A 13,308-nucleotide genomic window follows, 5' to 3' on the forward strand; every position below is an offset into this window, starting at 1 on the left:
TACAATGTACCAATTGTTAATTCATGTTTAACATTATCTAAGAAAAAAAATTACAAAACTAAAAAATAAAATATGTTAACATTTATAAGCAGTCCATTGTGTAACAGCAGTTAACTGATTTGTACATATTGGCCACTGTAGTTGTGTTTGTTTTTGTTTGAGTTATAAAAAAATTTCAGTGATTATTAGTTAATTTTAATGTATAAATAAATGTTATGACAAAATAATATACTCAAATTACTTGACTAATCAAGAACAAAAAGAGAAGTTTTGCAAGGTCAGTGTTATTTGTGTGTGTGTTGGGGGGATGCAATCATTTTAGGATATACATCTATATGAAATAAAATGGCACAATCTGGGTATTTTTTGCCTGCTCTCCCCCTTTTTATGGCAACCAGTAAACCACCATGTTTTTCTTTTATAATTTCAACCTTTTCTCCTATTGAAGTAAACTTAAAACAAGTCTTACAGGGACATGTCATATGATATTAATTTATACTTAGAATTGATAATAAATGATATGATTAAGTGTAAGTGGACAATTCTGCATGATCCATAAATGGTATTCAGTGTATAATGAAAGGATATTGAACAATTTTGAATCATTTATCTAGTAATTATATATTTCAAGATAACAAAGAGAGTGAAATAAACCAAATTAACATGACTGATAACATATGAGAAGCTGGTCATTTTGCACCTTACAAGTTTTCAAAGAGTTACCTGCCCTTAATGAAAAGAAGAAAATTTTAATTTTGTCAAAATACCTGTGGTAATTGATTCATTTTATTTTACATTTTAATAAAGAGAGACTTTGTGCATATTTTCGCCAAAAGAGTTCAAATTTCTTCCTACAATTATCTTAATAAAACATGCGCTGCTCATAGATTCAAGATGGATTAATTGGACAATAGTCAAAATTTTCTCCATTCCTTTGGTGGAGTACTAGTATTTTTATTTGATAACACCTTCAAAATGCTACGATGAATGAAAAAAAAATCGGACTTCTTATTTATTAGGTACAAAATATGATCATTATGCATTGAATACTTATAATAAAACGTAGAGAAAGTACCTAATGATAACAAAGTCACTAAAGGTTAGGATAGGCACCAACTCAATTAAATCTATGACTGCATACAGCAGATTTATTGGACAAGAGATGATAAGGGACAACTAACAACTAAATTATATGACAAACAAGATCACTTCAGCTTTTCCATTGTCAACTTTTCTTATTTATGTAATAATATCCCGCTCTCACCTGCATATGGTGTTTACATTTCCCAACTTTTTTGATTCTCAAGAGCATGCTCCGAGTATGATCGGTTTTAAAATCGAGGCCAGCGTCTGACAGATAAGTTGATGTTACAGAGATTTCATAAACCTTGTATAAATTCAGCAATTCGTAAATACTATGGTCGTTATAATGATCTTAATAGCAAATATAGCTTATTATTGGCGGCATTTTGGCTGACGGTGTTTCATAAAATTGTTAAGCCTGAATTTGAAAAGGGACTGATCCGTCCACCAAATCAATACATAAGGCTCACGGCAGGCGTGACCGGTCAACAGGGGATGTTTTCTCCTCATAGACACCTGATCCCGCCTCTGGAATTTCCAGGGGTTCATGTTTTGTGCCCTGTTCACAGATTTGTATTGTTTATAGATTTTTTGAGATCCTCGTTTTTTATCTACACCTGTTCATTGTATGTGTAACGACTAAAGGTGACCCCCGGTCAATATTGCACAGACCTATATGTATTTCCAACAATTCTATATGCGTATCTATGTAAATAAAAAAAAATTTCAGTGCAGGGTTGGCACAATTCAGGTAATTTTAATACAGCAAACTAAAAGATATATAGTATTAAACGGATTCTTGTCTGTAATTTTGCAAATCCGTTTACAAGTCCAACGAGATCATTGAGGTCCGAGATCATTGATATCGGTGCCTGTATTTAGAAATCTACAGACACGTCTTTCCAGTCCTGGGTCTGTGTCTTCAATAACGTCAATTTCTAACACGGATCTGTAGGTCTTCTGATTTACTGCAAAAAGATTAAATTTGAATGAATTCAATTTTTTATCGTAATATTTTTTACGAAACAGAGGAAGATTAATTGTGGAAGCAATGATTTTAAATCGTTACGGATATCTATGATACCAATGTTGCCTTGATAAAAACTTACTGAGAGATTTTTTTTTTTTTTTACATACTTAACGTTACACAGTTCTACATGCTATCAGATTTTGGAATGGTTTATTTTGTTTTTGATAATCATTGAATCAGAAAAAACTATACTGACTCTACTTTTATGTTTTATGTTCAAGTAAAACAATGATTTATTGTAAATACTCAATTGAATAATTCTTTGTACAAATCTGTGTAATTTGTGCACATGTACATTATAAATGTAGGAATATCAAATTATACAACAATTAAAAACAAGTTTTCAATTTACTGAGATATGTTTACTTTAGGGTAGGTAATCAGTGGCAGAAGTGCTTGCTAAATTTTTGCTTTTAATATAAACTTTCATATGGATAGATAAAAAAAATTGCAATTTGAATGCGACACGTACCAAATACAGTTTGACAGCACTTTTATAATGTTTTATATATTACTGTATATGAGCATTACTTTGATAATATATTTTTTTTAAATTGCTATTTACTATAAACTATATACTTCAAAAGTTACTTGGAAAAGTCAAATAATATAAAAATCAGTAGTAGCTATTGGACTGTACATTTTGCCTTGGAAAATATGACGTCACAGCTAGATATTTTAAATATTTTTATCCTCTCTCTATATTATAAGAACGTGAGTAAGGAGATTCTGTCAAATACGTACATAAGGATACCAGGCTGACTGGTAGTTTTATTGATGTAGGAAAGAGACTAAATGCTGCTTTAAAATATGGTGAATTTCTTCGACTGACTTTTGTGCCGCAACATAAACACACATCTACAAATAAAACAAAAGAATATATCATAAACCTTGTTAACAATATGGAAAAATCTTGAGACACAAGTAATTTATTATTATAGTTACTTTGTTTTTGTTTTTGGAGATAAAGTAAAAACAAATAGCAGACTAAAACTGCAGCCACCGCTGAGGCGAAGATCCGTCCTGCAATGGTTGAGAACAACACGCCAAAGAGGAAGGGTAAGAGCTCCTGTAAAAAAGCAGTTTTTTTAAACTTTGGTTCAAAATATATATTCAAAAATGTTTTTAAAAATCCAAATATAAAGTGTCTTTTGTTAATTTTGTGATATATTTCTATTTTACTATATTTAAAGAAAGTAAATCATGGAATAACTGCATTCTTGTTTGTAATTTGCGACCATCAATGCTGATTAACGGTTGCAAACTGAGTTTTCATCGGCGATGCGTTATTTCATTGTAATGCAATTTTTGTATTTTGTTGAATATTTTCATCTTATTTTGTGTTTATGCCATATTCAAAGATTAGTAATTTATTTGAAGTTTTTACGAGATCGATCAATGTTGGTTATCTTTACTCTTTTTCATTTGTATAGTTCTGCTTTGTTGTTGGAATATTATTAATACGTCATGGAATGTTTATGCATGACATTGTGTTGGAATGCGAAATTATAATAACATATTTTCAAATAATTGTACCTATATTCACAAAAATGTACATATCTTCAAATAATCGAACCTATCTCCAAATTATTGAACCTATCTTCAAATACTTTGAAGATAGGTACAATTGAATTAAAGAAAGGTCTAAATGAATTTAAAATGGGTATAAATAATTTTATCTATCATTAAATAATTGAACCTACATTTTTGTAATTATAGGTTCAAATGAATTAAACCTATCTATAATTCCATTATAAACAGGTTCAATTCAATTACAGATAGGTTCAATTGAATTATACTTATCTTTAATTTAATTGAAGATAGGTACAATTGATTTAAAGATGGGTTAATATTAGTACATCTCCACATAGGATTAAAAGATAGATAAAAATAAATTATACCTAGGTTCAATTTAATGCCACTTATCTTAATTTAAATTTATTTTCAATTCATGGTATTTGTACCTACCTTTAATTCAATTATAACTATCTTCAATCAATTGTACCTATCTTCAAATGAGTTAAAAGATAGAAATAGTTAAATTAAACCTTTCTTCAACTCATTTGGAGATAGGTACATCTGATTTGAAGATAGAAGATACAATTATTTGAAGATGGGTAAAAAAAAAATTGTACCTATATCTTCAAATAATTGAACTTCAAATATTTTGAGGAGAGGTCTTCATGAATTAAAGGTAGGTCTTCATGAAATAAAAATAGGTATAAATAATTACACCTATCTCAATATTTGAACCTAGGTTAAAATGAATTACACCTATCTTTAATTGCATTACAGATAGGTTTAAATCAATTACAGAAAGGTTCAATGGAATTATACCTACAATGTATCTTTGATTTGATATGGAGAAAGGTATAATTGATATATATATATATATATATATATATATATATATATATATATATATATATATATATATATATATATATATATATATATATATATATATATATATCTTGTGTGATATATAGAAATCATCTTACCTCGACTTCCATAAACTGATAAACAAACATCTATCAATTTTAATAACGTTTAAATAATTTGCTAGGATATATTAATTAATTTGAAAACATATCCGTGTTCATTTCCGAAGTAAGAGGCCATTGAGGTGAATGGAAAGTCTAGTTTATGTATACACAGATTTTATCAGCTGTTATACACAAGATGATACAGTAGCATGAAAACGTAGATAATGGAATAAATTTATCATTAAAATTGAAAATTAAGAGACAGGACATTATATGTGTTGTTTTTGTTGCTCTTATTTAACTTTTGCTATATGCGTATTATGGATGCTAAAAAGCAACTTTGTTCTTCAAGCTTTGTGCGATACTGAACATTGTTACCCTGAATATGTAGTTTTGTTTACTATTAACCAATGAATGATTTTTATTTTTTATGTATAATTTTAGTCGAAATAACACATTTTGAATATGTGGAAGAGTATTTTCATATGCTTCATCGTATACATTGTTTATATTTAGAAAATACTCTGCTTGATGATAGAATTTTTTTCTGCTCGAACAATAATATTTATCAATCTAAAAAATTTATGTTACCATCTGAATGACATTTTATCATATATAACTTTTATCTACTATCCCTTTCTCTAGGCTACACAAAAGGTTTTTTTTTATAGCATTATATAGTTATAAGGTCTGAAGTTGTAGTATTATACAGTCAGAGGTCTGAAATTCTGCATTTTTAAAGCTTTACTTTTCCTTTTTTTTTCTCAAAAAATACCAATAAATATTAAGTTGTAAGATTGACTATTCCAGTTATTGACTGCAGGTATGAATAATGTCGAGATGTACATGTATTACTTCATTTGATTTACTAAAAAAACAAAACAAAAATTCCCTCTCCCCCCAAAAGAACACTGTAAATAAAAATAAAAATTAAAAAATATATATATTAAAACTAAGTAAATAAACAAAAAAAAAAAAAAAAACAAAACAAAACAAAACAAAAAACAAAGAACTGATCTCTAAAAAAAAATGTGTATGCTCATTTTACTCTTTGCACTGATTTAAAATGAAAAAAAAGTGATCGATCTCAAAAATGTATCTACAATGAAATATATAGAGATACCGAACAGTATTCAAGCTCAAAAGTCCATTAAACAGTACAAAATAGGAGCAGAGCAAACACGGACCTCCGAAACACCAGATGTGGGATCAGGTGTCATGGAGGAGTGAGCATCCACTGCCGACCGGTAACACCCGCCGTGTGCTCCTTGTCATGATCAGGAAATAACGAGATTATCCGTCGACAATTCAGTGTGTAAATAATGGCCTAACAATTAGTATGAAAAACGTAAGTCAGCATTTGACTCAATGATAAATTGTATTTGCTGACAAGGTCATTATATCGACCATAGAACTTACGAAATGACGACTTTAAACGAGACGGTTGATATTCTTGTTTCATCAACTTGTTTGTCAATAGCTTACCTCGTTTTAGAAATTGTTCATACGTAGAACATGCTCTTGGGTATGTGTTTCAAGCATATGTTGAACATATGTCTGAAACATATGATATATGTATCACTAAAAGCTCATATATTGTAACTTATGCTGTACATATGCTGTGTTGCTTGTTTTATAATGGAAATAATTATGCAATCTTAATGTGTAAGAAATTCAAATTAGCCAGCTTTCAATGATAATTTATGTGAAATCTTGAAATAATTATGGGTCTCTTATCCACCTATCGGCATGAATATATTTACATTGTTTTTACACACGAAATGATGACTTTAAATGAGACTGCTTATATTCTTGTTTCATCAACTTGTTTGTCAATAATTTACCTCGTTTTAGAAATTGTACATGTACATGCGTGGAGCATGCTCTTGCGTGTCGATTCAACGGAGAGATATAAACCCCGTATGCAGGTGATGAAGGTATATTGCCGCATAAGTAAGGGAAGTTGACGATTGATAAGTTATTTAAAGTCATCACGTTTATCATAAAGCTTTGTGTTTAGATTACCATTAACGTCTTTTTCAAGTAAAATATCCAAATATGAAACAGATGTGTCAGACTCTGTGATATCTTTTATACAACCAATACATATCTCCTCCTAGGCACCTAATCCCAGCTCTGAAGGGTCCGAGTTTATGCCCTCTTCACAGATTTGTATTATTTATAATTTTTTGAGATCGGTCACTGCTCGTTTTCTTTACCTTTTACATCTATGAACAGAGCAAAAACACCGACCCCCGGCATTTCCAGAGGCGGGAAGTGATATATTTTAAATATTAAGATTTTCTTTTAAAATATTCATTTCGTCTTACATGTATCTTTTAACTGTTTTTATAGCTATTCTGTAATGCAGGATATCTGCTGTAGAAAAAAGAAATAAAACGTCTCCTTGACAAAGAACTTTTTTTTTATTTTTTAATACAAAATCTGCAAACAGGTTTTCCCGTCTTGGAATCTGTTTCTTCAGTGATATCTAATTCCATTAATGATCTGTGGGTCTGAGGGATAACTACAATAAAAGGCAATACAATGAGGAATTTTACATAATTAATTTACATATAAAACAAGTACAACATGATTATTTCAATATTAATAAATTCGTAGCTAAATATTTGTTTGTACGTCCGTGATTAAGAACCATAACTCAATGCTTATAAACTTTTCAATTTCAGTTCCCCTGGATATTCCGGTTACTATTATACATGTATATATATATATATATATATATATATATATATATATATATATATTCCCATCTAGAGCAAATAAAATTATTTGAAAAGATTCCTTTTACACATGGATGTCAAGGTGAAGGGTACATTTCTAGGATCTGGAAAAGGACTGAATGCTGTAAAAAGAGATTTCTTATATATTTAAACTTTATGAGTTGAAAGACATTGAACGCTTTGAGAAAAGATTTCTATATAATATTTACAAATAGATTTTAAGGTGATGGGTAAATTTATAGGAGCTGGAAAGAGACTGAATACTGTGAGGAAATATTTGGAAGCTCTGTGTTGTTTTGTATTACCACGTCGATCATCTGCAAAATGAAGAATAAAGTAAATGCCGGAATGTCCAGAACATCATCATATAAAAAGATCAGATAAAATAATATTTTCACATACAATTTGGCTATCTTATAACTCGATTATTACCTGAATTATTACCTGGAGAACATGAGAATACTAACCCCGGTTTTTCTTTGTTGTATAACATCTTAACAAAATGCAGACTAGAATTGTTAACACTGTTAAAGTGATCTTTGAAAACAAGTGATCCAGGAAGGACGAGTGCTCCTGTAAGAAAATTAAAAGTACCGGTGTATAACACAGTTGTTACACTTAACAGTCTTCAATCTGTTTTCTTATGTCTTAAATTGTCATCTGGTCTATTGTAAACTATGGATGAAATATTACCTATATTAACTTAAAGGACAGACACCATATGTGCTGTTTATAACTTTATTTGCAACTTACACTGTAGCAATATATTTACATAGAAGAGATGCAAATAATGAGAAAGGTGGAGATAATAGACAGTGAGAATCTCTAAAATCCTAGAAACAAACCACAACATCTCTGGTCACATCCCATGTCAAATTCAATATAAGAAATTATTTTCCTCACGAGAGAAAATAGCAGGAAAAGTTAATTTAAGCACGTCATATGAGTTAGCAGACAAGCCTGTTCTCTTCTAATTATTTTATTCAATAAAGTAAATCTATATTTAAGCCATCTTTTAAAAAAAAATGTTTGTTTGCCCTCTCCCGACCGACTGGCTAAAAATGGCCCAACTCAACTTTTTTTAACTTCCAGGAAACGATTTTTCCTGAATTTCCTCATCCCGTCAACACGTTTGTTATAATTTTTTGTAAAAGAAAAATTTTCCCACATACCTACTTAAGTCGGGAGAGGGCAAGCAAACATTTTTAAAGATGGCCTTATTTCTTCTGTTTTTGAACATACAGATAGAAGTAGCATCTTTACATAAAGATCGTATTGCTTACACTGTCTGATTAGGCTTAACAATAATTCAAGATCTTTGTTTCCCGAATTAAAAATAATCTTACCTTTACCTTCATGATAAAAGCGATGATGAAGTTTTAAGTATTTGTGATAAAAATTACACCTGACGTCAAAAATTGAATTATTTCTCTTTGTTTGAATATTAACTCTTTTCTACATGGATCATTATCTGCATAAAAAGTATATAAACGCACTCAAGACTCTTACCTGCAATTCTGTGTAATCTATTAATATTAAGTTGACCTCTTCTCGGGTGAATGGTTTTCTATTACGGGTAGTGATGTTACACGTTTGGATTTTAAATGAATGAATTCTTCCACATTTTATACATTCTCTGATATATCTTTATTTGTCCTTGCAAGAAGCAATTCAGTTTCGGCAATTTAAGTGAAAATAAATAATCGTTTGTTATATATATTTAAATATGTATTGCTAAATGCTGTGGAATCATCAAAATTCGTGAGGGCTAATTTTCGTGGATTGCTTCATATTTTCTAGTTTCGACGGTGGGCAGGTTATTTCGTATATTCACTCCTATCTTCTCATATATCTACCAAAGGAAATATAACGTTGAGTATATCATACATCAATTTATAGAGGATGTATTTTTGATGATATCGATATGTATACACATGTATGAAGATAACGAATAGTAATCAAGCTCAAAAGTTCATTTAAACAATACAAATCGAAAGCAGAGCAAATACAGACCTCTAAAAACATCAGAGGTGGGATCAGGTGCCTTGGAGGAGTAAGTGGGAACAAGAGGAATATTATTCAATAGCAATGGAATTTTTCATTTGAAACGAGATCATAGTGACCTTTGTAATTGTTACCCGTACCGGAGTTGGTATCTGAACAAATAAAGTTTTGAAAAAAATAGAAAGCGGGTCATATTCTCATCGGCGGTAAATTACTAGTAAACATTGGAATATGGCACAGTCGGGGAGTGTGCAGACTGAGGAGGAACCTTTCCGTTGTCCGATCTGTCTAGAAGAGCTGAAGATTCCTAGATATTTACCATGTTTACATACGTTCTGTGAGGCGTGCATTCAGACCTACATATCTAGTACAGCAGCCCGTTTGGAGCAAAACACTCGGAATTTCATTGAGTGTCCAGTTTGCCGAAGTTCAGCCATGGAACCGAGACAAGGGGTTTCTAGCGAAGAATGGGTAAAAGATCTACCAATCAATAAATGGATATTGACTATGTCACTAAACTCGGCGAGTGACGCAAATAAATATTGTCTCTTCTGTAGACGAGAGAATCTTACAGTGTTGGCAAAACGTTGGTGTAAAACCTGCGCTGAACCAATCTGTGACGACTGTAATCGTATTCATAGAAAAGTACCTGTCCTCCGAAACCATAAAATTTACTGCTTATCTGATAAACTCAAGTGGAGCGAACCTGTTGATGTCGAAGAACAATGTAGTGTTCATAAAGAAAAACTTGTGGAAGTGTTTTGTATAGACCATAACAAAATGTGCTGCAGTGTTTGTTTTGCAACACAGCATAGACATTGTTCTTGTGTTGAATCAATAGAAGATGTTGCATTGTTTCTTGATACAAAGAAAGTTAGAAAAAATGTGGAGTCACTGACAAGTTTATTAGATAATCTGTCTGCACAACAGATTGAAAATATGGTGCAAAAGGAAAGACTGAATAAAGCAAAGGAGGAAATATGTCTAAATTTTGAAGACAAAGTAAAGAGGGTCAAAGCCCTGATTGACGAAAGGCATGCTCAGTGGCTGAAGCGTTTTGATGTCGCTCATAAACAACAAACTGACAATATCGATACTGTATCAGATGAGTTGAAGCGGTTTAGTACTACAGTTAGAGAGGCGAAAACATTACTTTCCTCGATTTTCGAGAATGGCTCAGAAATACAACTCTTCATTACACAACAAAAAATCTCTTCTCAAATCTCGGCCCATTTTGATAGACTAGAATCGTTGCGTACATGGGATTTGGCTGAGACGTATTCTGAGACGCACACTGACATTCAACAGATCTGTTGTACAGGCCAGATCGAGGATGTGAAAATATCCCTTAAGTCCAGCAATGCTCTTCCTGTAATTTCAAAGGTATATATAGATACTCCAAACTTTAGTAACATTCGAAATTTTAAAAGAAGTCTGATATTCCGCCATTTTTTAAGTTCACCTTTGTATTTCCTACAGATATTTCCAAGGCCTAGATATTGATCATCTAAAGCGAAATCCTCCCATGTGTTCTTCATCCTCTTGTATCAATATGAGGGAAATTTAGTTACCCCTGATCAGTTCCAATTACGACAGAACTTCCATTATGAATTTCCTCAAAGAGCAATGCCGATTTTTTTTCTCAAATTTTCTACACGAGAAGAAGAAAACCCTTGATTTGGGTTTCAATTTGACATTTAGAATATGTTTTATCAATTTTATTCTGTTCAAAATGAGCTTTTCCACCACATTTCTTTAAACGATATCGAATAGTTTTGTCTTGTTTTCAAATATCATTAAACATAGGTGTCATAATTTCCGAACATTTGTAGCAAGACTGGATAAATACAGCTTTAAACAACCAGTCGGAAACAATTTTTAAGTGTACAGAAATTGACAATGTAAATTTTGGCCATTGCCGTGAATTAGCTAATATTAAATTCCAATAGACTTTGAAATTCCTGGTGTGTCAATATTATAGCTGAACTCAGAGGGTTCTTTGCAAGAAAGAAAAGTTTAGAAAAAATGGTATATTGATAGAAAATTGTTTGAAAGCCAATGTATTTTGAAATATGCTAAAAAATAAAGACTTTGATAACGTGGGACAAAATATTTAAAAAATATTCATTTTCATTCATGTGTCGACGCAATGCATCTCAGAGAATTGTATTTTATAATCAGATGTTTAACTGATTAAATTAAGACGCTAATAGTAAACTAACAACTTAAGTATATTTATGTTCCAAAATTCGAAATTCGGCATCTTTGGTATGGATTTCTCCCATCAATCTGACATGCAAGAGTATGTTCTGTGTACAATCAATCTTTAAACAAAGGCAGGCAACTGACAAATAAGTTGATGTAACAAGGCTTTTAACGGTCTCCTTGAAAGTCAGAATTTTGTTAACTTTATTGTCATTATCATAATGACCCAGGTTCGCAAATAAAGCCTATCTTTGTGTCATATTTTGACAAAAATGCTTCATACCAAATGTTAAGCTACTTTTTCTACTAATCTTTTCTACGGATTTCATTGTCCTCTCAAAATCATTTTCTGATATTTAATATATTAGTAGTTTAAAACACTTTTGTTGATATATGTTGATTTTGCTTGGCTGGTTGGTTGCTTTTTTAGTTCTACTGGTCGAAAACTCGAAGACTAAATGTGGTAATAGATATCTGTATCTATCTGTCTGTCTGTAGATAACTTTTCTAAACGTTACTCCTATAACAGTTCAAACGTCGTTAATATTTAGACAACAATAAGATACATTATATCTATATGAGATTTTGATATCGACGGACGACGTTGCCATGGTTACCAAACATTTTGTGTTTTTGTAAATGCTTCTACCCCTGTGGTTTTGATTTTGTTTCCCTAAAACTTCTACCCCTGTGGTTTTGATTTTGTTTCCCTAAAAATTCTACCCCTGTGATTTAGATTTTGATTCACTATAACTTCTACCCTTGTGGTTTTGATTTTGTTTCACTAAAACTTCTACCCCTGTGGTTTTGATTTTGTTTCACTAAAACTTTGAACACGAGTAGAATAAACCAAAGATTACAATTCTATCTATCTGCGTTGCCATAACTACTAAGTTTCAAGTCAAGATGCAACCTTTGTCTTCCTTTATTGCAAGCAGAAAACTGAAGAGTGTTCGATCTTATGTGCTATATATAAACCAATCATTTATACTTGACTTTATTCTGAAATCACCCTGTCTATTTTAGGAAGTAAGAAACATCACTGCCCTCTCCCACGTTACCGGGTACCCCACTGCTGCCTCTGTTTTCCTCTCTATTGCCAACGGTTTTAAGAGGCTCCTGGCCATTGCTGTGGAAACGGACTACACTTTTCCAGAGGCTGAAAAGGTTTTTTAAAAAATATTTATCATTTATTTTAAATAAATAAAATTGACCATCAGTTACATCTGATCGATACTGTCGGTACAGCTGTATACGCGATGTTGTGTATTGTAATATTGTGTTGCCCTGTGTTTGCAACGTTGGATATTGTAATAATGTGTTGCACTGTATATGCAATGTTGGGAATTGTAATAATGTGTTGCTTTTTGTTTACCATTATATGATAGGTTTGAAGAATTTGTTGTAATTTTGCAGACCAAGAAATACTTGAAAGATCTCAGCTGCCGCTCCTTTGGAGAAGAAAAGGAAAAACTAGAGCCAGAGTTGGAGTCTGAAGATAGCATGAGCTTTGGGTTGTTTGACTAATAGGTTGAAAATAAAATCTTACATTCAGATTTTCTCTCTGTTGGTTGTTTAACGAAATGGCAAACGGATACTTAATAAAGAAAAGAAAAGTTTTATTTTGAAAGTTTTCCAAATAAAACAAAATTGTTCATGTATTTTATGGCGGAAATTTCGAAAAAATGCCTTTCTCACAAAGATTGTTTTGGATTTGTGAGACAAGTTAAGTAATTATTAATGTATACTTTATTAG

General features: G+C 31.3%; 2 protein-coding genes and 1 long non-coding RNA gene across 3 annotated transcripts; 1 reads left to right on the plus strand and 2 right to left on the minus strand.

The window, feature by feature from the left end:
• Window positions 1-1,941: 1,941 nt before the first annotated feature.
• Window positions 1,942-3,175, minus strand: LOC133203752 (uncharacterized). The gene is made up of 3 exons (XR_009723462.1): window positions 3,059-3,175; window positions 2,858-2,971; window positions 1,942-2,051 (listed from the first exon to the last, which is right to left on the minus strand). It is a non-coding gene; the product is annotated as an uncharacterized LOC133203752 (long non-coding RNA).
• A 3,850-nt stretch (window positions 3,176-7,025) lies between these two features.
• LOC133203472 (uncharacterized) lies at window positions 7,026-8,760 on the minus strand. The gene is made up of 4 exons (XM_061339250.1): window positions 8,690-8,760; window positions 7,811-7,916; window positions 7,553-7,660; window positions 7,026-7,126 (listed from the first exon to the last, which is right to left on the minus strand). The coding sequence occupies exons 1-4, from the start codon at window positions 8,699-8,701 to the stop codon at window positions 7,026-7,028; spliced, it is 327 nt and encodes a 108-aa protein (XP_061195234.1). The 5' UTR covers window positions 8,702-8,760.
• An 801-nt stretch (window positions 8,761-9,561) lies between these two features.
• Window positions 9,562-13,108, plus strand: LOC133203473 (large ribosomal subunit protein uL10-like). Its single transcript, XM_061339251.1, has 3 exons — window positions 9,562-10,730; window positions 12,579-12,719; window positions 12,969-13,108. The coding sequence occupies exons 1-3, from the start codon at window positions 9,579-9,581 to the stop codon at window positions 13,077-13,079; spliced, it is 1,404 nt and encodes a 467-aa protein (XP_061195235.1). The 5' UTR covers window positions 9,562-9,578; the 3' UTR covers window positions 13,080-13,108.
• Window positions 13,109-13,308: the final 200 nt, after the last annotated feature.

The sequence above is a fragment of the Saccostrea echinata genome, unplaced genomic scaffold, assembly GCF_033153115.1.
Source record: "Saccostrea echinata isolate AGI-Se365-2 ecotype Australia unplaced genomic scaffold, CSIRO_AGI_Sech_v1 ptg000051l, whole genome shotgun sequence".
NCBI classification, from domain to species: Eukaryota; Metazoa; Mollusca; class Bivalvia; order Ostreida; family Ostreidae; genus Saccostrea; species Saccostrea echinata.

Bases quoted from the DNA above. Each gene is read 5' to 3' on its own strand.
- LOC133203472 (XM_061339250.1), bottom strand. The intron at 7,661-7,810 runs GTTAGTATTCTC...TTCATTTTGCAG, and splicing joins TACAACAAAGAAAAACCGGG to ATGATCGACGTGGTAATACA. The intron at 7,127-7,552 runs GTAAATATTATA...CTTTTATTGTAG, and splicing joins CATCACCTTAAAATCTATTT to TTATCCCTCAGACCCACAGA.
- LOC133203473 (XM_061339251.1), top strand. From the start codon at position 9,579: ATGGCACAGTCGGGGAGTGTGCAGACTGAGGAGGAACCTTTCCGTTGT. The intron at 10,731-12,578 runs GTATATATAGAT...TGTCTATTTTAG, and splicing joins CTCTTCCTGTAATTTCAAAG to GAAGTAAGAAACATCACTGC. The intron at 12,720-12,968 runs GTTTTTTAAAAA...GTAATTTTGCAG, and splicing joins CTTTTCCAGAGGCTGAAAAG to ACCAAGAAATACTTGAAAGA.